This window comes from Neofelis nebulosa, chromosome 7 (assembly GCF_028018385.1).
Source record: "Neofelis nebulosa isolate mNeoNeb1 chromosome 7, mNeoNeb1.pri, whole genome shotgun sequence".
In the NCBI taxonomy this organism is placed as follows: Eukaryota; Metazoa; Chordata; class Mammalia; order Carnivora; family Felidae; genus Neofelis; species Neofelis nebulosa.
The window spans coordinates 62,558,724-62,584,115 of NC_080788.1; the positions used below are offsets into that span (position 1 = coordinate 62,558,724).

At 39.1% G+C, this 25,392-nt stretch overlaps 1 protein-coding gene across 2 annotated transcripts in view; it reads right to left on the bottom strand.

Moving 5' to 3' along the window:
• The window catches only part of CHP1 (calcineurin like EF-hand protein 1), a 46,469-nt gene that overhangs the window by 14,541 nt on the left and 6,536 nt on the right, over positions 1–25,392 (bottom strand). Inside the window, exons 2-4 of one of the 2 annotated variants that reach the window (XM_058738151.1) lie at positions 22,107–22,179; positions 8,877–8,957; positions 4,093–4,220 (exon numbers count right to left, since the gene is read on the bottom strand). In XM_058738151.1, coding sequence (XP_058594134.1) covers positions 4,093–4,220; positions 8,877–8,957; positions 22,107–22,179 — 282 coding nt within the window. The remainder of the gene's footprint in view (positions 1–4,092; positions 4,221–8,876; positions 8,958–22,106; positions 22,180–25,392) is intronic. The other variant, XM_058738150.1, reaches the window with a different exon arrangement.

Below are 25,392 nucleotides of genomic sequence, written 5' to 3' on the forward strand. Positions count from 1 at the left end.
GGTATAAGATAGTATCTCATTAGAGTTTTTGTTTGCATTTCTCTAATAATTAGTGATGTTGAACATCAACATCATGTGTTCGTGGGCCATCTACAAAGCCTGATGTGAAGCTCAAAGTCACGAACCGTGAGATCATGACCTGAGCCAAAACCAAGAGTCAGACACTTAAGTTGAGCCAGCCAGGTGCCCCCAATTTCTCTAATTTTTTAAATGTTTATTTATTTGTTTTGAGAGAGAGAGAGTCAAGCAGGAAGGGGCAGACAGAGAGAGCGAGACACAGAATCCAAAGCAGGCTCCAGGCTCTGAGCTGTCAGTACAGAGCCTGGTGAGGAGCTCGAACCCACGGACTGCAAGATCATGGCCTGAGCCGAAATCCAACACCCAACCGACTGAGCCACCCAGGTGCCCCAGATATAGCCTTTAAAACATTCATTCTATGAGATTTAGCCCAACATTTTTCAGGTTATCAGTATCTCTTCTGGCTCTGATTCTGTGGTGTCTTGTATTCACTATGCCTACAAGTTTACAGTCAACCAGAAACTTGATACATTTGCTTATTTCAGATTCAATAAAAGTCACTGATGAAAAGAACAACAAAAAGCAAAAAGAGCCCTGCAGCAGACCACTGGGAACCTCTTTCTGGTCTGACACACATTCATACCTTTTGGGTATTCTAACCTACTGCTCCATTGTATACAACAAAATACTGACAAAGACTTTATTAAGTGTTTTTCTAAAATCTATTTTACATTAACAAATGCCATGAAAGAAATACACAAAGAGAAACATGTGGAATGTGTTTCTCTATTGCTTTCACCAATGTACTGTTGGCTGTTTTCTTTTTCTTTTTTTTCTTACTTATTTTAGAGTAGAGACTCACAGGAAGTTACAAAAAAAAAAAATACATAGGAAGGTCCCATATACTTTTCACCAGCGTTCCCTGATGTTTAATATCTTGCATTAACTATAACATACCATCAGAATCAAGAAATCGACAGTGGTACAATCCACAGAGCTCACTCAGATTTCACTGTGTGTGTGTGTGTGTGTGTGTGTGTGTGTGTGTGTAGTTCTGTGCAATTTTATCCACCTATGTAGTTTTGTGTAACCATCACCACAGTCAAGATACAGAGCTGTCTGAAACAGATTCACAAATACAGAGACAAAATAGTAGTTGCCAGAAGGGAGGTGGGTGAGAAGATGAGCAACAGGTGAAGGGGATCAAAAAGTACAAACTTCTAGTTATAAGTCACAGGGATGTAAAGTACAGCAGAGGGAAAATGATCAGTAATAATTGTAATAACTTTGTATGGTGACAGATGGTAACCACACTTATTGTGGTGAGCATTTCATAATGTATGCCATGCATACATATGACATTATGCATTTGACATAAATGTCAAATCACTATGTGGTACACCTGAAACTAATATACTGTATGTCAACTATACTTCAATAATAATAAAAAAGATAGACAGCTGTAATGTTACACAGCCTCTAATGTTATACCCTGTTATTTAACATATAATACAGAAGCACATAAGCTTACATATTTGACTTTATGCATTCAAAACTATTCTGAGATAGCGTCAGTAGGATTCACCAGACTGCCAAAGGAATTCATGACTTGAAAAAAGTATAGCCCATGCTAGAGAGGGAATTCAGGTAAAAAGTTTGTGTTAGGTCCGATGACCTTTAAAGTCTCCTCTAATCCTGGATTAGAAAAGCAAGCATAGTTTCGTGGAGCACAGAATGTCTCTTAACTGTCTTCTCCTTAACCAACTCACTTGATTCATGGATGCTCCCCTTCCCTCTGCAAACTGTCCGAATAGATGGGGTGGCTCACTGCATACTCGTAGCTAATGGGCAACACCTGAGTGTCTACTCCACCAGCTGAAATGGATGGTCACCAAGAGTCAGATGTATCCACTGCCCTAAAACTGTGCTATGTGTACTTAATTTAATAAAACTATATAATAAATACAAAGTGAAACATGTACGTGGAAACAAAGTTATTGTTTTTACGAAAATTAGATTACTTCTGAAAGGCTCAAAATTAAGTTACTGAAAAAAAAAACAACTGCTAAGCTAAGTGTGGCAGAACAACTGTAAAAGATTAAGGAAAAATGTAAACACCAGAAAGATTCTATTTGCGGAGTGCTTTACAAGTATCTTTAAATTCTCTTTCCACTTGAAAGAAACTGCAACCAGAAACCCCAGACTATTCATTATGGATGTGCTTTATACAAAAACATCACACGATTCCCATCTGCAGACTTTTATGAAAACAAAACAAAAAGTCTTAGTCCTTCATCAAAAGATTGGGCAGTGAATGCGTTTTCAAATATTTTAAGGTAAAATAAAATGTTAAATCATGTATACTCTTCTATGATTCCATGCCATAGCTGGCTTTTTCAATTATTGATCAAGTCCTGGTCTGACCACATTGAATAAGAAATTTTCTATTATGCTAATGCCAGAATCAGGCAAACATGTACTAAATATATGCTGAAACTTAAAAAGAAATTGTTTTTTGATGTTTATTTATTTTTGAAGTAGAGAGAGACAGAGCGTGAGCAGGAGAGAGGCAGAAAGAGAGGGAAAGACAGAATCCGAAGCAGGCTCCAGGCTCTGAGCTGTCAGCAGAGCCATGAGATCATGACCTGAGCCGAAGTTGGACACTTAACCGAATGAGCCACCCAAGCACCCCTATGCTGAAATTCTTAAAACGTTAAGACATAGGCTTTGTCTCAAGTAGTATTTAGTCTTGAAAGGAGAAATGGGAATTCACTAACAAACATAAAGTATTCCATAAATTTGAGAACAACTCATTAGAGTTCTATTTTCTTCTATACTGTTTTGTTTGTACTTAAGTTTTCTGCTCTTCAGTAAGGTACCTGATATTGTGGTAAAGAAGAATAGTATTTTGCTATTTTAGTTCAAAAATCTTTCCTGTCCTATATAACAAAATTTATTTCAGTGCTTCTGAAACTCTTTACCATGACAGGAGTGAAGTTATAGTCCTATAGCCAGGGAGATCTGAGGATGTAGCCCAAAGGCCATAAATTAAAAGTTTCAGTTTCAATTACCCATGTTTCATTTTTCTTTTCTTTTTTTTTCTTCTTAAGCAATCTCTATGCCCAACATGGGGCTGGAACTCATGACTCTAATATCAAGAGTCACACATCTACTGACTGAACCAGCCAGGTGCTCTGCATCTTTCAAATGTATGTCAACTTGGCATTATATTCTATGATTTATCTATATTTATTTCAATATTAAAAAGCCTTTTATTTTACTATAAATCAATAAAATCCAATATAAACCTGAAGGGCCCCATTTATTCTGTGGCTTCAAAGACCTCTCTGTATACCACTGTACACTCTTGCAAGAAAAGCTTGGGCTCATCAATGCAATACAATTTCAATTTCAACTTATGTTGAATGTAAAGAGAAATTCAATTTCAATTTCTGGAGAAGTGTTGTAAGGGATTGGGCAATACCATACATGAGCCAACAAGGGCAGAGGGAAATATAACAAGTGTCCAAGGAAAGGAGGCAAGAGGCATGGGGACAAAAGTTAAATCTTGCACTAAGACAGCTGTCTACCCCTACTCCTACCCCAGTAGCAACCAAATTCTAAGATAGGCTGAGGACTGCCATTTTTCCTTACAGGTGGGGCTGGGTTTTATTCACTGTTGTTGCTCTAGCACTTACACACTGCCTGGCACATGGTAAGCATTCTATGAATTTTAAGGATAATATCAGCAGCTAACTCTTACTGCCGGGCACTATTTGAAGTACCTGACATATTACAATTCATTTTATCATTACGACATCCCTATGTGAAATCCCGTAACATCCCATTTTACAGAAGAGGAAACCAAAGCCCAAAGTTTTTAAGTCATTTGCCCAAAATCACATGGCCAAAAAGGGGTAGAGCTGAGATTCAAACCCAGTCAGTTTAATTTCAGGGTCTGAGCTCTTCATCACTATACTCTTGTAAATGCTTCTTTGATGAATGAATGAGTAAATACATGATTTGTAAGAAATGAAAGCAAATATTTCAAGGCAGAAAACTTTATCTCCTTACAGTGCAGTTTGTTGCTTCGGCTATTGAGTGGTTCTGGTCCATTCACATCTTTGCTCTTTTCATTATCCTCAATGGGTCGAAAATGAGCCAAAGTTCTCATGAATCCACGGAAGTTTACCTGGTCCTCTCTGATTGGGAAATGGAACAAACAGAATACCATGTCAATCGAGGTTAATTCTTTCCTAGGAATTCAATATGCTGGCAACAGTTTTAGCTAGAGTGGCCTTAAAGTCCATTTAACGAGGTCTTTCCCCATATGCGTGATTCTTTAGGATTCATAAAATACCTTTAGTAAGCATCAACCCAACCTTGTGAGATAGGTATTATTTTTCCCACATTATAAATGATTAACCAGACTCAGAGACGTAACCGAATTTAGCAGGGTCAGAGTCACCTACTGATGTTTCTTGTATCTCTTTTCCCAAGGAGGATTTTGAGTAGCACCAAGGCTACACTATCAGGCAAGCCAGGACTTGAACTCACTGCTGTAGTGGGTTTACATTGAGCAGTAAATTAGCCATGTCAACCCAATGACTCCCCAGCCACCTCTCGTGTTTCCCCTGAAATCACATACACCTATACCACATATTTTAAGGTTAAGGCATATTATGGAAAAGCAACTTCTAAAATAAATATTTTGTTATAAAAGCAATAAATACATTTTTGGAAATTTGGGGGGAAAATAGAAGGAAAAATACCACTCCTAGCTCTATCAATCAATTATAATCATTAATGTATTTTCTTCCATTTATTTTTCTATGCATTCTGGATAGTTGTGTACATACTGTATGCATACACAATTTTCTATCCTTTTTTAAACTTTTAAGCATGTCTCCAATCAACATAAACACTTTGAAACATTTTAAAAATCTGCAAAATAATTGTGTTACTTGTCATGATTTTATTACTCCCTCATAACTGGATAGATTTTTTCCCCCATTTCTCATGATTATGTTTGGAATACTCATATATAAAGCTTTTCTGGTACTTAAAATTAGAGAAAATTAATCATGCCACAGGCAAATCAGTAACCCTATGAGAAATAACTGTAGGGGTGCCTGAGTCTAAATTATGGTTGAGCATCCGACTTTGGCTCAGGTCATAATATCGCAGTTCTTGAGTTAAAGTCCTGCACTGGGCTGTCTGCTGTCAGCGTGGAGCCGGCTTCAGATCCTCTGTCCCCCCATGCCCCTCCAGCATGCGTGCTCTCTCTCAAAAATGAATGAACATTGGGCTGCCTGGGTGGCTCAGTCGGTTAAGCGTCCGACTTCGGCTCAGGTCACGATCTCGCGGTCTGTGAGTTCGAGCCCCGCGTCGGGCTCTGTGCTGACTGCTCAGAGCCTGGAGCCTGTTTCAGATTCTGTGTCTCCCTCTCTCTCTGACCCTCCCTGCTCTGTCTCTCTCTGTCTCAAAATAAATAAACGTTAAAAAATTAAAAAAAAAAAAAAGAATGAACATTTAAAATAAACTTATAAAAAGAAGAAAGAATTCTAAAACTTGAACGAACAATGTTATTTATTTATTTATATTTTAGAAAGAGAGAGTGTGCACACACAAGCAAGGGAGGGGCAGAGGGAAAGGAAGAGAGAATCTTTTTTTTTTTTTTTTTTAATTTTTTTTCAACGTTTTTTATTTATTTTTGGGACAGAGAGAGACAAAGCATGAACGGGGGAGGGGCAGAGAGAGAGGGAGACACAGAATCGGAAACAGGCTCCAGGCTCTGAGCCATCAGCCCAGAGCCTGACGCGGGGCTCGAACTCACGGACCGCGAGATCGTGACCTGGCTGAAGTCGGAGGCTTAACCGACTGCGCCACCCAGGCGCCCCGGAAGAGAGAATCTTAACCAGGCTCCATGCTCAGCAGGGAGCCTGATGCAGGGCTGGATCCCATGACCCTGGGATCATGACCTGAGCTGAAATCAAGAGTGGGACACCTAACCAACTAAGGCATCCCATTGCCCCCAATATTCTTTAATTAAAGGAAAATATCCAATGTGATATGGTTATTTATCTAAGGTAGTCATGGAAAGAATAGGTTGTCTGGTTCCTGTGGCTACCTAAAAGTAAATCCCACTCTTTTCTTGCCCCATTGAATAGTTGTCATACGTCAAGTCTCTCAAGTGCCAGGCAGAAACACGCTGATCAGACTTTCTTTTTTTTTTTTTTTTTTTTTTAATTTTTTTTTCAACGTTTTTAATTTATTTTTGGGACAGAGAGAGACAGAGCATGAACGGGGGAGGGGCAGAGAGAGAGGGAGACACAGAATCGGAAACAGGCTCCAGGCTCCGAGCTATCAGCCCAGAGCCTGACGCGGGGCTCGAACTCACGGACCGCGAGATCGTGACCTGGCTGAAGTCGGACGCTTAACCGACTGCGCCACCCAGGCGCCCCTGATCAGACTTTCTAAGGATGGAGTTCAAAAGCTAGCTCATGAGCTCAATGTACTCAAAAGAATGACCATTAGTTTTTCAAGTTAGCTATATATTGCTAATGGAGCAGTATCTCATAAAAAAACATAAGATCTGAGGAATCAAGTAATATGGAATAAGATTTGAGTTATATGCCAGAACAAACAGGTTAATGAGTACATATATTATTGACATATGACTCAAAGGTTAAAGGAAACTAAATACTAATGCTCCATTTTCAAATCTCATTAAAAAAAAATTCCACTTGCATAAGAATAGAGAAGAAACAAAAAACCCAGAAACCAAATCTCTGTATCTTATTAAGAGCAAGAAGCAGAAGAGCAGCTTGTTAAGAGCTTAGTGGTGTAGCTCAGTGTGGGCCTCAACTTCCTCATGTGCACCTGCCTACTGTCTCTAGCAGAATGTTGCATAGGATGGCGGCCAATACTGTAGTCACAACAAAGGTGGTTGGGCCTTATAAAACAGCTTCCCAAGAACCGCTTCTTCAAATAATCAATGGTCACCATGGAACTCTGAAAAAATTGTTGGCAAAATGATTCTACTAGGCTTACTTTTCATTCCAAAATGTTTGGATACAAAGCACAGTTGTGAAAGTTATCTCTGGACAGGGTCAATGTTCGGTATGGACTGAAGAGGAAGTGGAAAAAAATGCAAGAATTCAGCACAAACACCACACCTGAAACAAACAGGGTAGTTTCTCAGGGAGAGAAAAAGGAGAAAATGAAGACAGGCAGGAGATTCTTCATGGTCAACATGAATCTGAAGAGAGCAGGTCTCAGTTTGATTAGATTCATGTCTTCAAATAAACTAGCTGCTAGTCTTTCCCCTCTGTCACTCAAATGTACTAAATGCCCAACTTCACAACTTGCAAATTCCTTTGCTCCCAATTCAGAGTTCTAAAATTTCCTCTCCAGGTATTTTATCTGATAGTATCCTCACTGACACTTAGTCTCATTATTAAGAAACTGGCAACCGCTGAACTTGTTAAAGTCCTTTTGGGTCATACAGATAAGTTACAAGGAACCAGGAAGAAATTGTTAAAGAGATTACTTAAAACAATACATAATAAGCTTTATTCAGAAAAAAGTACCTAATCAGATGGATAAATATTTACCCAGTACTTTGATGGCAGTGTATTAAGTAGTGAAGCATATCAAAAGCCGTTAGACCAACCTAAATCTATTTGACAAACTGTGTGTGGTGGAGAGGACCGCATCCTTAGTCAATGTTGTAAAAGAAAAATAAAGGCTGTGAAAATGTTCCACATTAAAGGAGGCCAAAGAGACATGACAACAGACCCAGACTGGATCGTGTATTGGAGTGGGGGTGGGGGGGGGAGTGCTATAAAGGATATAAAAATTGGCATATGATTGATCTATTAAGATAAAATAGGCAATGGGAGAAACAGGTGAAGACGATCAAAGGGTACAAACTTCCAGTTACAAGATGAATAAGTTCTGGGGATGTAACGCATAGCATGGTGAGGATAGGTAACAGTATTATATTGTATACTTCAAAGTTGCTAAGAGAATAGATTATAAAAGTTCTCATTACACAAAAACAGTCCCTATGCGAGGTGATAAATAGATGAACTAACCTTATTGTGATAATCATTTTTCAATATATACATATATAAAATCACTGTGCTGTATATCTTAAACTTATTCAATGTTTATATGACAATTATATTTCAAAAAAGCTGGAAAAAAGAATAAAATACATATTTTATACTAATATTCCAGCAGCTGATAGGTGCTGTAGGTGTAAATTACACATAAGATTTCAAAGACTTAATATTAAAAAAATATAAGGTATTAATTTAAAAATACTGATTATATATCGTATTATAATATTTTAAATATATTGGTTAAATAAAGTATATATTAATGAAGTTAATTTAACTTGTTTATTTTTTACTTTTTTTATGTGGGTACTATAAAATTTCTAATTACATATGCGATTTGATTATATTTTCATTGGCTTGAACTGAGAGAACACATGCAAATGAGGCAAAATGTTAACAATGTAACAACAGATAAGTCTGGGAGTTCTTTGTATTATTTTCAATTTTTACAAATTTCTATAAGTTTGAAATTATTTCCAAATACAAGTTTAAAAAATTTTAGTTTTACATTAAAGATAAACATAGATTAGAGACAGAAGTTTGAAAACAGGCTTATATACCTATTTGAAATTTAAAAATGCGAAGGAGAGTAGAAGAGAAGAGATCTTCTAGATATGACTAAATTAAGGATGCCCAGTATAATCAAGAGGATCACGGATCTGAGATGACCCAACCAATATCATTATTTCAGATTAGCCTCAGAAAGGAAGCCCAACAACTGCAGGGACTCACCCCTCCGGAAAGAAGGCATTGATGATCCGGTCCCCCAGTGGGTTGATGGCAAGTTCTGGAATCCGTTGGAAATCTTCCCGGCTGCCAAGAGAATCACCTTGAGTTAGAGATTATTGGCCCTTAGCAGGAACTCCTTTAGTCATGCCAGAGTACAACCTAGCAAGATCATTACCTCATGGAATTTACTTCTGTGGCAAATTATACCAAATAACTGCAAAGAATTGCACTTTAGTAGCTGCCAAGTGTTTCTCACACCAACTCAGGAGTGGAAGAGGCCAGATTTGACTATGCCACATTCCAGTGAATTCAGCACACAAGTTACGTCAATAAACCAACTGACGAACAAATACTGAGCTGTCCCTGTAAATCATTCTTTGAACATTACCATTTTGTACTTGGTTATTAGGTATGGAGAGTGAACAGCAACGCAAAGTATTAAACAACACAGAGTCTGTGGGAGGTAGCAAAAATTCTGTACTCTCAGTGAGATCTACAGCACCTGTGAAAGGCAAGGAATTCTTAGGCAGTGTCTAAGGAAAGAATAAAATGTGACAACTAACTGATTTTCATACTTCCTTGCTCCGATTCTGGCTCTTCTTCCATTTCTCCTACCGACTCAGAGCTAGAGAAGTATTTAAGTTTTGAACCTGGCAAGGGCAATCATCTTCTCACAGCTTGGAAGTTACACTGAAGTGAGTATTATTAGCTGCCATTCACTATATTACACATCATGCGTCACTGTTTATACACATTATCTCGTTTCTTCAAGGCGTTTTACCTGTACCCTTTTAGAGCTGAGGAAATTGAGAGTCAGTGAGATAAACTTGCCCTGTGCTACTGAAGTAGTAAGTGGCAGAACCAGGATTTAAATCTAAGTCCCTATGTCAAAGCACATGCTCTTTTTCTTAAAAAACACACACTTCTTTCCCATATTAAACTTTCTGAAAGAAAGGTGCTCTCCCCAAAAATGTTCAATAAGTATTTTCTAAAAACGTCTTAGCTGATATCCTGTGCCAAGAACATAAAGCTGTCTAGAACATATCTGTGCTGTATTCCTCAAAAATATGAATGTCATGAAGGGCAGGGAAAGGCAGAGGATTGTTCCAGATTATAGGGGACTAAAGAAATGTAGAACTGAACTCAATGCATGATCCTTAACTAGGAAAAACATTACTATGAAGGATATTACTAAACCAATAGGTAAAAATGGAATACAGGCCATACAGAACATGGAATTACATAACAGTACTATATCAAAATGCTAAATTTCTTGACTTTGACATGAGAATGTCCTTGCAATAGGAAATACACACTGAAGTATGCGGCAAAATGTTAACTGCTAAATCAGAGTATCAGGTATGTGAAAGTTCTTTGCATTATTCTTGGAACTTTCCTGTAAGTTTAAAATTATTTCCAGATAATGGGGTGCTGGGTGGCTGAGCCAGTTAAGCGTCTGACTTTACCTCAGGTAATGATCTTGCAGTTCGTGAGTTGGAGCCCTGTGTCAGGCTCTGTGCTGACAGCTCAGAGCTTGGAGCCGGCTTCAGATTGTGTGTCTCCCTCTCTCTCTGCCCCTAACCCACTCGCATTCTGTTTCTGTCCCTCTCAAAAATAAACATTAAAAAGAAAGAAAGAAAGAAAGAAAGAAAGAAAGAAAGAAAGAAAGAAAGAAAGAAAGAAAGAAAGAAAAGAAAGAAAACAATTTCCAGATAAAAAGTAAGGAAAAAGAATAATATAAACTTGAATAAACCTGATTCTTGCCTTCAAGATGTTTACTAACAGAAGAGAGAGACCTTATTCCTCTACCTGCTTTGTACTAAGTGCTAATGAAATGTCCCTATTTTATCCAGGAGCCTTCAATGCTCTTGTTCCTCTTAGAATGGTTTAACATTTAGATGGTGCTGAATTAATTCAAGAAGCTCATCTCCAGCACAACTGGTGGTGACACAGGTAGAAACTGACCTGGGGACTGAGCACAAAGCTCTGGAACAATAACTGGATTCTAATCTCCCCCTCCCCCCTTTTTTTAAAGTTTATTTTGAGAGAGATAGAGACAGAGAGCAAGCACAGGCCCCAGTGGAGGACAGATAGAGAAGGAGAGAGAGAATCTGAAGCAGGCACCATGCTGTCAGCACAGAGCCTGAAAGTGGGCCTCGATCCTCGTAGCATGAGATCATGACTTGAGTCAAGATCAAGGGTGGGACGGTTAACCAACTAGGTCACCTAGGCACCCCTGGATTCTAATTTTCCTTGATTCCTTAGGGTAATAATTTTTATATCAATGAATGAACCAGAAGAAGCGATTCTTAAGATAACTGGGTTGCTTAAGATGATAAAAGATAAAGGAAACTACGGAGGTCTTGATTATTTAATTCAACAAATGTACTAAGCTCTTATTACATAATTTATTCTGTAATACAAAGTCCACATTATCACCAAGTGGTTCTTCTTCTTTGACACAGGTTAAGAAACAATAACTACTTCCTTCTAAATGAAGATTAAGGCTCATTTGAATTTCATAGCCACATACCTCAGTTTAATGTCTAACAAGCTGAAGTAATTTTAGCTGAAAAAAGACACAGTTTAAATACCAGGTCTAGTATCAGGTGGAGAGTACACAACCAAGCCTGAACTTCAGTCTCAAAGGGGATCTAGACTTGGACTTCCAATGTCAGTAAGACCTAACCCTGTCCTTTGACACTTTTTAAAAAAATTCTACTCCTGGAATTTAGATTGTATATACAATGCAGTTCCATTAAGACCAAGAGGAATACTATTGATAGTATCAAAATGAAAATGAAAGAATAGAAAATAATCGTTTGTAAGCTGTTAAACAAATATACAGTTTATTTTTATTAGTTGTTCTATAGTAGAATGGAGATCAAGGCAATTTCTCTAAAACAACTTCTTAAATTTGTCCACTAACACAAACTTAATAGAGAAAAATATATCCTCTAAGCAGTACACATCCTACGTGTAAGATTTTGTACAAAATTTGTGTGTACGTTAAAAAAGCATGCCAATATTATAGTCTATCTCATACCTAGGAAAATATTCCTCAAAGATATTTTAAGAGAAGATACATATATATATATATATATTTAAATTTTTTTTAATGTTTATTTATTTTTGAGAGAGAGAGAAAGAGAGAGAGAGAGAAACAGAGTGTAAGCAGGAGAGGGGCAGAGAGAAAAGGAGACACAGAATCTGAAGCAGGCTCCAGGCTCTGAGCTGGATCCTGAGCACAGATCCTGACACAGGGCTTGAACCCACGGGACCACAAAATCATGACCTGAATCCAAGTTGGACACTTAACCAACTAAGCCACCCAGGTACCCCAGATATAATATTTTTTTAATGTTTATTTATTTTTGAAAGAGAGTGAGCAGGAGAGGGACAGAGAGAGAAGGGGGCACAGAGGATGTAGAGTGGGCTCTGTGTTGACAGCAATGAGCCTGATGTGAGCCTTGAACTCATGAACCATGAAATCATGACCTGAGCTGAAGTCAGACTCTCAACCGACTGAGCCACCCAGGCACCTCAAGAAAAGATATTATTACTAGAAGTAGGCAAGTCTGAGAACAGAACCATATAACAGCATTCTTTGTGGCCAAGAAATTCCCAGTGAAGAGTAGTTTTCCAGACCTTCACCGGCACCGTGATGTTTGAGAGACTTTTAGTAACCAGAAGTGCCAGCCCTCTACACTGATCTTCACTGAGCAGGTTCCTTCTCTTACTTGGAGAATTAGCCTTACAGTAAACTGTTTGTATTTCAGGATCCTGGGTCGATGCTTAGATGACTTATACATAATGAGGACATTAAAATCTGTTAATAGGACACACTTGTGGGAACATATTAAGAAATTTAAAAGCATTCCATATTCAAGTGATATAATAGAAATAAGTTATTATTTATATTTAACACAGAAATAATTTCCATTATCTAAAGCATGTAATTTATATTTTAGTTTATTTTTTTAGTAATCTCTATACTTAAAACCCCAAGATCAAGAGTCGCATGCTCTTCCAATTGAGCCAGCCAGGCACCCCCATTTAATTAATATTTTAAATTAAATTGATAATATAATTTTGTTGTTGTTGTCTTGATAATAGAGTGATTTTCTTTTTTTAATGTTTTGCTTTATTTTTTAAGTTTATTTACTCATTTTGAGAGACAGTGTGTGTGCAAAACTGGGGAAGGGTAGAGAGAGGGAGAGACAGAATCCCAAGCAGGCTCTGCACCATCAGTGCAGAGCCCAGTGTCGGTCTCAAACTCACAAAGCGTGATATCATGACCTGAGTCAAGCCCAAGAGCTGGACACTCAAAGAACTGTGCCACCCAGGCTCTCCATAATAGAATTATTTTCATGTAATCAATAAGTGCCAAATCCAAACTTTGTTAGTTGCTGCAGCATTCCAGGGCCAGACTGGCTCATCTGCAAGGCTACGTGTGACCTCTGGTTGAATATGTTGGGCACACACACATTTACCTTCTCTCATTCTCTAAAACCCCCTGAAATGTCAGCAGAAACACACACGTGATCAGAATATATCCGTGACATAAACAATCAGGGTGGGAGGCGTGTGCTAGTAACCAAGCGACTGTGACAAATTCTGGAAGTAGAAAATAAGTGCAAATGTAGTGACAAGTAGTCAGAGGAGGGCCCACGAAAAGGCTGCAGCACACTGAGAGCCATTCTGCCCTGCAGAATCTCAGCAAGGCACCACACTCAGGACTGCCAGGTAAGGGAAGCCACATTCAGGGTAATTACAGGAATTTTTAAAGAATAGGCCAGCTGCCCAATGCTACCGACGCCCATCTTAACAATATAAAACCATTTGTTCCCAGGACAGCAATGGAGATCTGTTATGGAAAGAAATGGAAAGAGCTACCTGGGCAGGGCTGAATTCAAATATGAGAAGTTGGCCTCTGAGGTGTTCCTCAGTCCTTTTATTTGAAGAAGGGAGGGGGGGATCTGTACCCTTGCTCCTTGACCGTATACCCTAAAGTGAGGTCTACCAACTGGCCCTGCTCAGAGAACAGAGGACTTGAAGTCAGCCCTTCCATCCAGGAAAGACCTGTGGTGAAAGCAACCACAAACAAACCCATGCCAATTTTCTATAGTAATCCATGCAGGCTTTTTCATAAATATGAATGGACAACCAAAGTTCACCCAATATTTTGGGAAAATTAATTGCACAAAAGAGCAGGATCAAGATGAATACAGATAACAATAATTCAGGGAACACAAGAAAGTTCTAAAAGATTCTAATAAGTAACCCCATAGACATTTGATAAGCTTTTGCATCTATAAAGCAAAAAAAAAGTTACTATGATAGAACAGAGGTCAGAGAAAAGAGAAGTCTTTAGAAATTAAAAATAGGCTGTGGACTAATAAAAAAAGTTCATCAAAATGACTGAAAAATAAATTCAAGGATTTCTTTCAGAAAGCAAAGGAAAAAGTCAAACAGCCAGGAAATATGAGTGAAAGTTGAGTCTTTGTGGCCCAGTAAGCAGCCAACAGATAAGCCATAAATATCAAAAAGGAAAAGAGAGGGGAGGAAATAATAAAAGAAATGAAAGAAGAAAACTTCCCAGCTAATGGATGTATTTTTAGATTGAGAAGGTTCACCTAATACTGAGCAGTGAATAATGAAAAATAACCCACAAAAAGGTACATCTTTGTGAAGTTTCAGAACATCAAAAGGAGATACTTAAAGGTTTCAGAAAGGAAAATTATCTGCTAAACGAGTGAGAATTAGACTAGCATCACAGTTCTCATCTGTGAAACCTATTCTGAAATAACTAATACCAGTGTGTACAAGGAAGTGCTTGTCTGGGACACTGAAATCATCTGTCCTCTGAATAAAGTCAAACAAGAAAATAAACCTTAAAAAGCACTCAGTGTTTAAGCAGATAAATGGCTACCATTCAGGACACAATCTCCTAAAATTTACAGGTAGTCTTTTTTTTTTTTTTTTTTTTTTTGTAATCCACTCTGACAAATTGCTGTCTTTTAATTGCTGTATTATTTTTTTTCATTTTTTTTAATTAATTTTTTTAAATTACATCCAAGTTAGTTAGCATATAGTACAACAACGATTTCAGGAGTAGATTCCTTAATGCCCCTTACCCATTTAGCCCATCCTCCCTCCCACAACCCCTCCTGTAACCCTCTGTTTGTTCTCCATATTTAAGAGTCTATTATGTTTTTGCCCCCTCCCTGTTTTTATATTATTTTTGCTTCCCTTATGTTCATCTGTTTTGTATCTTAAAGTCCTCATATGAGTGAAGTCATATGCTATTTGTCCTTCTCTAATTTCACTTAGCATAATACTCTCTAGTTCTATCCACTTAGTTGTGAATGGCAAGATTTCATTTTTTTGATTGCCGAGTAACACTCCATTGTATATATATATACCACATCTTCTTTATCTATTCATCTATTAACGGACATTTGGGCTCTTTCCATACTTTGGCTATTGTTGATAGTGCTGCTACAAACATTGGGGTGCATATGTTGGAGAAGTGAATAAAGTACACCAAAGATGGCCAATGGGGCTAAAACAAACCCTGGTCTCTAGCTTAGAAACCTCTCCTCTGGGTTCTTCCTTTGTTTGCTGCGCGCGCAAAAACCCCCACAGATATGGAAGCTGACAACTATAAATTACCCTCCCCACTTGCATTTGGCACTCAGATCTTTGGAGAAACAGTCTCCTCTGAGCCCCTCGGTGTTAAGTAAATCTCTGATCCACCAAGATCTCCAAATGCTGCCGCTTGGTTTTTCCACCAGTGTTCCAGCCTGGTTCTGTAACACATGTGCCCCTTCTAAACAGCGTACCTGTATCCCTTGGATAAATACCTAGTAGTGCCATTGCTGGGTCATAGGGTAGTTCTATTTTTAATCTTTTGAGAAACCTCCATACTGTTTTCCAGAGTGGCTGCACCAGTGTGCATTCCCAATAGGCAGTCTTTTTTTTTTTAAGTAACATGTAACAACACAGCCAACAAGCAATTCCCAGTAAAAACTTTCTTGCAGAGTTTACCTGGTTTGTACTATCCCCTGTAGTCAACCTAAACTGCATGATTTAACATCGAGGAATATTTTTCATCATGGGATTATTTCATAAGAAGTATTTTTTTTAATGTTTTTATTTATTTTTGAGACAGAGAGAGACAGAGCATGAGCAGGGGAGGGGCAGAGAAGGAGACACAGAATCTGAAGCAGGCTCCAGGCTCTGAGCTGTCAGCACAGGGCCTGACGTGGGGCTTGAACTCACAGACTGTGAGATCATGACCTGAGCCGAAGTTGGATGCTTAACCGATTGAGCCACCCAGGCGCCCCCAGAAAAAGTATTATGTGACAAAGAGTCAATATTAAAATTGCTCAAAACAGAGGCTATTTTTCAAGCAAACTTTTACAAAAGTATAACATACCAACAGAAAAGAGCATAAATCACAGTATTTGGCATGATGACTCTTACCAAGTAAAGATTATAACCAGCACCCAAATCATGAAATGGTTTATGATCTGTACCCAAACACCTCCTTCATGCTCCTTTGGTCACTACCTGCTCCCCTCCACAAAGGGTAATCACTATCCTGACTTCTAACACCATAGATTAGATCAGTACAGAAGATATTTAAACAAAAGAAATCATCTTTGTATTCAGGTGCTGATCAGGCTCTCATCTTGACCTGATCTACAAAGGACCACTTCAAGACCCCTTACAGGACAGATGCCATTTCAGGAAGGCCAATTTTAACAGCAGTGGTAGAAACATTTGACCCAAAATAACGGCCTCTGGAGAAAATGAGATTTGTGAGGTTACGGTATATTTTTATATTCTATGAAATATCCATCTGAAAGGTGATCCATGTAAAAAAAGTCTACAGGAAAATTCCAAAAATCAATTTGGTAAATACTGTTCATAATACTCCCTTCTTGAAGAGGCCCAATTCACTTAAGCATATTAAAGGTGCCAGGAAAACCCATAAAAAAGAAGCCTGTTAAACCTTGTTTACCAAGCTTTGCACAGTTCATTTATTTAAAAAAAATTTTTTTTAAACATTTATTCATTTCCTGAGAGAGAGTCCGAGTGTGAGTAGGGCAGGGGCAGAGAAAGAGGAAGACACAGAATCCAAAGCAAGCTCCAGGCTCTGAGCTATCAGCACAGAGCCCCACACAGAACTCAAATTTACAAACTGTGAGATCATGACCTGAGTTGAAATCAGACACTCAACCAACTGAGCTACCCAAGCACCCCATATTTATTTATTTTTTTAATGCTTATTTATTTTTGAGAAAGAGAAAAAGAGAGAGACGGACAGAGCAGGAAAGGGGGAGGGGTAGAGAGAAAGGGAGACACAGAATCTGAAGCAGGCTCCAGGCCGAGCTGTCAGCACAGAGCCCGATGTGGGGCTCAAACACACGAACCGTAAGATCGTGACCTGAGCCCAAGTCGGACGCTTAACCAACTGAGCCACTCAGGTGCCCCAAGCTTTGCACAGTTTAGTCGATAATTATGTTTCTTCTTTTTATGCAACACCTACTGGCAGACCAAGGAACTGGTATTCTATAAAACATACTTTGGGGCAAATCTCTGAAAGCACTTTGCAGAAGCTCAATTCCTAATCAAAGTCTTCCAAAGTTTCTGCTTTATGTTCCCGCTGGGACTGACACTACAAAAGAATACAAATGCTGTGGATGATACATGGTATAGCTTCTGACTCTGCTGAATTTGGCTTCAGGTCTCAGACATGGAGCATCATGGAAGAGGAAAGTAAAGAAAATGTAGAAAGGAAAATATTCCTGCCAAAAGCCTTCTTAAGAAAGTAGATCCTATTCTAGGGAACAAAAGATTAGTCACTTGCATTTGGCTGAGTACCCTGAAAAAGTCAAGACAGGACTTGAGCTGGGTTTGGCAGTAAAGGCTAGAAAGAACTAAATTATGCTCTACTACAGAAGATTTTAGAGTCTAGCAGGTATTCTCTAAGGCTAGAGGGAGTAGAAGAGAAGATGGGGCTGGGGAAGAGGGTAGACAATCTAAGGGATGGCTGGAGGCGGAGATGGTAGTGTCAGGAAGCATAGCCAGGGCAATGCCCTGATAGTAGGTGGGTCCAAAACATGATTTACATATAATATGCTATTGGTTTACTGGGTAGTACAATAGGGTAATTTCCTCTTATACTCAAGGCTTGGGATAATCCCATATTTTGATTCACACCACATGGAGATCAAAGCACAAATTTAAGACCTAGGGCTTTGTAAATCTGAGTACAAAAAATCAGTTAGATCTAGGTAACTAGGAAATAAAAAAATATCGCGTCACTTTCTACCACCTCTTCTCCAACCAAGAATGTGTAAAACCAGCACTGAGAACAGTACCCAGCACATCACAGACAGTCAATAAATACCTATCAGATGAGTAAATTAGTTCACTGGCTTTCCATAGAGTATGAAATGGTGTTTTAGCAATTGAGCAAATCTTACCAAGATTTTAATGAGTAGGTAACACTAGTTGACACCTGCAAAATTTTCACCCTAAGAATAAACAACTCCTTTTATGAAAGTCTTTCCATTGTTTTCCTGCAAATAATGAAAGTGATCAAAATACACATCAACATTTACAGATCACTCAGTTTCCACAAAGAAGAAAAGGACTCAAAATGCATGTGAATTCTAGAACTTTACGTAGTGGTTAAATCTGAATTTATGAGGAAGATGTAAACCTAAACTCAAGCAAATTATTCAAGTATTAGAACTGAAAGAAAAAAAAGGATTTTAGTCTGATTTCTTTTTTTTAAGTATGTGTATATATTTAAAGTTTGTGTGTTTATTTATTTACTTTTGAGACAAAGAGAGGGGGAGACAGAGAGAGAGAGAGAGAGAGAATATCCCAAGTAGGCTCCGAGCTACCAGCCAAGAGAACCTGATGTGGGGCTCGAAACCATGAATTAGGAGACCATGACCCAAGCCAAAACCAGGAGTTGGATGCCCACCTGACTGAACCACCCAGGCAGCCCCTGATGTATTTTTTCAAGTACAAATGTACATAGTCTCTTCAACCAATGGTACTAGGATAAGTAGACATCCACATGCAAAAAACTAAAGTTTGGGGGCGCCTGGGTGGCGCAGTCGGTTGAGCGTCCGACTTCAGCCAGGTCACGATCTTGCGGTCCGTGAGTTCGAGCCCCGCGTCGGGCTCTGGGCTGATGGCTCGGAGCCTGGAGCCTGTTTCCGATTCTGTGTCTCCCTCTCTCTCTGCCCCTCCCCCGTTCATGCTCTGTCTCTCTCTGTCCCAAAAATAAAAATAAAAAAAAAAAAACCGTTGAAAAACAAAACAAAACAAAACAAAACAAAACAAAAAACTAAAGTTTGACTTTTACTTCACACCACACACACACACGATAACTCAAAATGAATCAAAGACCTAAACAGAAGAGCAAAACTATACAACTCCTAGAAAAAAACACAGAGGTAAATGTTGATGACGTTGAATTTGGCAACGGTTTCTTAGATAGGATACCAAAAGTACATGGACCAAAAAAGAAATTAGATAAGTTAGACTTCATCAAAATTTAAAATGTTTGTGCTTCAAAGAATACTACAAAGACAATGAAAAGACAAGCTACAGAATAGGAGAAAATATTTGTAAATCATATATTTGATAAGGGTCTAGTGTCTGCAAGACAGGAAGAACTCTTGGAAATCAACAACAACAAAAGACAAACCAATTAAAAAATTGGCAAAGGACTTGAAAAGGCATTTCTCCAAAGAAGACATGCAAACAGGTTGGGGGGGGGGGGTGGGTAAATGGGTGATGGGCATTAAGGAGAGCATTTGATGGGATGAGCACTAGGTGTTATATGTGAGTGATGAATCACTGGCTTCTGTTTCTGAAACCAATACATTGTTAACTAACCTGAATTTAACTTAATTAATTAATTAATTAAAAAACAAAAAAGGTCAACCATGAAAAGATGCTCCTTATCAATAGCCAGCAGGGAAATGCAAATCAAAACCACAACGATAAATCATTCATACCCACGAGGATCGCTAGAATTAAAAGACAGATAGTAAGTGTTGGTGAGGATGTAGAGAAGTTTGAACACTCAATACATTGCAGGTAGGAATGTAAAACAGTGCAGCCTCTGTGGAAAACACTTTGGTGTTCTTCAATAAATTAAGCACAAAATTAGCATATGACCTTCAATATTACTCCCAGGTGTAAACCCTATGAGAATTAAAATATATATTCACACAAAATGTTCACAGTAGCACTATTCATAACAGTCAAAATGTGTGAAAAACCTAAATGTCCATCAACGTATCAACGGATAAACAAAATGTAACATACGCATATAATGGAATATTACTCAGCCATAAAAAGAAATGAAATATCAATACATGCTGTATTATTTAACCTTGAAAACACCAAGTTAAATGAAAGAAGCCAGTCACAGAAAGCCACATATTGTATGATTCCATTTATATGAAATGTCTACAGAGAAAACAATAGATTAGTGGTTGTCCCTGGAATAGAAAGTGACAGATTAGGGGTGCCTAGGTGGCTCACTCAGTTAAGCATCTGACTTTGGCTCAGGCCATGATCTCGTGGTTCATGGGTTCAAGCTCTGCATCGGGCTCTGTGCTGACAGCTCAGAGCCTGGAGCCTGCTTCAGGTTCTGTGTCTCTCTCTCTCACTGCCTCTTTCCAGCTTGCCCTTGTCTCTCTCTCTTTCAAAAATAAACAAGCATTAAAAAATATTAAAAAAAAAAAAAAGTGAGTGCTTAATGGGTGTAAGGTTTCCATCTGAGGTGATGAAAATGTTCTGGAACTAGATAGTAGTAATGGTTATACAACATTATGAATCCAGCTAAGGCCACTGAATTGTGCACGTTAAAATGGTAAATTTTATATTATGTGTATTTGCCTCAATAAAAAAAAAAAAGAAGACGACAAAGCACCCAGTGTGGTCTTTGCACATGGTAGATATTCCATAGTTGCTGACTTTAATGACTAAAAAGCATGATTTGAGTCAATCCCAGCTTCTAGTGATTTTGCCCTACACAAACACAGCTCTATGGATTTATCACAATTTTCTAGCTATTCTGCCCAAGGATTATGTACAAAGGCTTAACAACTATATTTCTTCCCCCTTTATACTACAACCCACAATTATGCTAGAAGTCTTCCAAAGAAGTCCCAAACTACTTCTTGCTTACTGTCAGCCACTAGAAAAGCTACTAGCTTTTGGTTAGTCAAAGCTATGCTTGCTATTGAGAGTTAGGTTGGGGGCTAATGGTACCAAGATATTTCATTGGACTATGATAAGATGATTACAAATATGAAGTGGTACAACACCACATTACTCTGAAATCATATACTTAAATCTAGACAGGAGTTTCTCAACTTGGGCATGTTTTATATTTAGGAAGAATAATTCTTTGTCATGGGAGGGCCTATCATGTCTGTTACAGGACATTTAACAGCATTTCTGGCCTCTATACACCAAACATCAACAGCAAGCCCTAGTCATGACAATCAAAAATGTCTCCAGACATTTTATCACCCAGGGGCAAAAGACCCTCAGCTGAGAACCACTGCTCTAAAAAGTATTTTTTTAAATGTTTATCCATTTGAGAGAGAGAGAGAGAGAGAGAGAGAGAGAGAGAGAGACAAAGCAAGAGCGAGTGGGGGAGGGGCAGAGAGAGCAGGACACAGAATCTGAAGCAGGCTCCAGGCTCTGAGCTGTCAGCACAGAGCCCGATGTGGGGCTTGAACTCATGAACTGTGAGATCATGACCTGAGCTGAAGTCAGACATCTAACCAACTGAGCCACCCAGGAGCCCGGAGAACCACTGCTCTAGACTGAAACATTGAACATCTTATCTAACATTAATATAAATAAACTGATGTATCCTAGGGTTATAGGGTTGGATTGGGAAATGAGAAGAGAGGACAAAACAATCTAGACCACCTAGGTGGTTCCTAGGAGCAGCATGAAGGCTGGCTGCCCAAACCAACAGAAGTTAAGAATAAAGCAACAAGCACCTAGTGATAAATGTAAAGCCACTGTTCTGCTTATTTAACTCCCTTGTGAATCGATGGTGCCCAAAGACAGTGAAGAACTTGTCCCTCCTATCTGCACTCTGGATGCCTATTACCTCTGCCCTGTTCAGACGCTGCCCAAAAATAAAGAGGAAATACAGACGGAACTGCCTACCTGAGAGTCCCATTCTCTCCTTTGTCCAGGCTGGTGAATCGGCTGTAGAGGCGGGTGATCTGACTGTGGGAAACTAAAGAAGACAAAATTAGTCTTAGTTGGAGAAGTCACCCTCCACTCAAACTCAACTCGAGTGTGGACCTTCAGAAACCAACTGCCTTTCTGGTTCTAGTGCACCATATACTTCAAAGAGAGTAAATGGGGATATGTCTCAACTGTAACTCATTTCTAGTGTCAAAACACGAATTTTAAAAGCTAACAAAAGAATGGAGTTAGAAAGTACATAAATCAAGAACAAAATAGACTCTCAGGAATGAAGTCTAGTCTTCATTAGGACTATATATTAAATGTCAGGTGGTTAAGATTTAACAAAACAAAGCCAAATTTAGTTTAAAAGGAAACTGTGGGGTGCCTGGGTGGTTCAGTTGATTTCTGCTCAAGTCATGATCTCATGGTTGTGCGATCAAGCCTTGTATTGGGCTCTGCGCTGACAGCCCCGAGCCTACTTGGGATTCTCTCTAAGATAAAAAGAACAACAACAAAAAAGAAATTGTGAAACTTTCACCTTTTCACCTGACTCAGAGACTATGAAAACACATGGTTTGATTAAAAACACATACCTATTAATCAGTATGATGTTTCGGGCTGGCAATGCCAGGTTGGTAATTTGTACTGAATTAAAGACTGGGGCAGATTCTGTTTTTATTTTTTTTGTTTTAGTTTATTAACGATTTTATTTTTAAATAATCTTTACACCCAGTGTGGGGCTTGAACTCACAATCCCATGATCAAGAGGTGCATGCTCCACAGACTGAGCCAGCTGAGCACCCTGGGGCAGATTCTATTTTTAAAATCTGGTTTGCTCCTGCACAAAGCATTAGCAGCTTTCTTTTCCCTCAGGACTGACATTTAGGTAAAAGACCACAGGGTCAGGTCAGCCTCTTTTCTGTGATTGCAAGAGCTCCACTGAGTTTCCAGTAAAGGAATGGGCTCTGAGAAAGCAAATTAGGCAATCTGTAAAAAGTTCAGCTTATCATCATATGACATCTACAAGGAAGCTATTGTGCTCGTCATTTTTTACCTCAAGCACGAGCTGGCAATTAAAATGAGGTAATAACTGCAGGTACACAGTAAGAATTTGAAAATGCCAACAGGAATTTCTGGGAAATAGTTTTGTTTCCTGGTTGATGGGAGGTAGCAGGGGAAAAATAGGTAAGAGTTCTCAAAGGAGAAAAGAAAAGAGCCAAAAAGGGTGTGGTAAGTGTGGACTTTGTCCTAGGTTGTGCTTTCAGGGGTTTAAAGGGGTGACTGGAGGAGTTCTGATAGTAGTCCTCCTCCCCCCAGCTCAACAAAATCTGCTTGCAGTTTTAGGAACAATGGGACAAAGCAAACCGGGGCACAGCGGGAGAAGCAGGAAATGAGTGGCCTAGAGCTAGGATGAGAGGACACACTAGGGGCAGCTTGAATTCTTCAGCATCAGGTTTCACCCAAACTGGGCTCTCGGGTAATAGCTCTCTAGAGAGCAGAAAAAGAGAATCAATCCCAGCCAGCGCAGGGCCAGCAGAGGTCCAAGCACTGAGGAAGCGGCTGTGGACCTCCTGCCAGCCGGTGCCTTCTGGTGGGGGTCAGGCTGACACCCTGATTCCGTTCGTGGCACCACTGTCCACCAGTGAGGGGCGAGCAAAAGGGGCTGTCAGGAGAACTAACCTCATCCCGGAGAGGAAAGTATTTGGCAAAGTGTCTGGCACAGGGTAAGCACTCCAGGTTAAGCACTATCATCATCCTCCTCACGTCGTGAACCTGAAAGTACAGTATTGCTGCTGCACTAATTCATCTCTACCTCTCTCCTGACTCTGGCAGCCATGGCCATTTTCTTCAGGAACCTGACCTGTTTACCCGGGCTCTGGCCGCGGGCCTCAGAGGTTGCTCTGGAACTGAAGTTCCCTTTAAGTGTAACAAAAACAAGTCAGTTGAAGAATGACTAACTTTCCTCAAAGATTTTTTAAAGAACAAAACTTGTTCACAATCCCAACACCAGTTTTCATTTCTTTATATACCATCTAATATCAGCCACTTGTACACTTTACTAGTTGTAATAACTTTTCATTTATTAACTCATAATTTTTCTATATTGCTTTAGAGTCCTTTTTAAGAACTGCAGAATATCTAGTCCACTGGATCAGTTTTTAGTACTTAGAGTACTATATATTTCAGACTACTTTCCTTAAACAAGGAAAATATTCAATTGTATTTCTTTTTGTACTAGTTTTTTTTTTTAAGATTTTATGTATTTATTTTTTTTATTTAAAAAAAAAATTTTTTTTTTTAAATTTTTTTTTTCAACGTTTTTTATTTATTTTTGGGACAGAGAGAGACAGAGCATGAACGGGGGAGGGGCAGAGAGAGAGGGAGGCACAGAGGCGGAAACAGGCTCCAGGCTCTGAGCCATCAGCCCAGAGCCTGACCCGGGGCTCAAACTCACGGACCGCGAGATCGTGACCTGGCTGAAGTCGGACGCTTAACCGACTGCGCCACCCAGGCGCCCCGTTAAAAAAAAATTTTTTTAACGTTTATTTATTTTTGAGACAGAGAGAGACAGAGCATGAACAGGTGAGGAGCAGAGAGAGAGGGAGACACAGAATCTGAAACAGGCTCCAGGCTCTGAGCTGTCAGCACAGAGCCCGACGCGGGGCTCGAACTCACGGACCGTGAGATCATGACCTGAGCCGAAGTCGGACGCTCAACCGACCAAGCCACCCAGGCGCCCCTAAGATTTTATTTTTGAGTAATCTCTATACCCAACGTGTGTCTCAAACTCACAACCCCAAGATCAAGAGACACATGCTATTCAGACTGAGCCAGCCAAGTACCCCTTTTTTTAATTTGATAAAATAATCCGCACACATTATCATAAAAATGGAAATAGTATAAAAGTGTACACAATGAAAAGTCTCCATTCTCACAACCAAGTTCCCCAGTCTTCCTTGCCAGAAGCAAACACTATTACCATTTTTTTGTAAATCCTTCTTGAAATTCCATGTATGTATATGTAAGTATGTATAGCTATTAACACAATTTTAAAACTGGCAGTAATGTTGTCATCTAGTCTAACTCCTTCACCTAACAAATGAGCTATCAGACATCTTTCCAACATAGATCATCTCAAAGAACTGAGCATTGAAACCTTTTAAAGTAGGATTTTGAGGGGCACATGGGTTGCTACGTTGGTTTAAGCATCTGACTTCGGCCCAGGTCATGATCTCATAGTTCATGGGTTTGAGCCCCG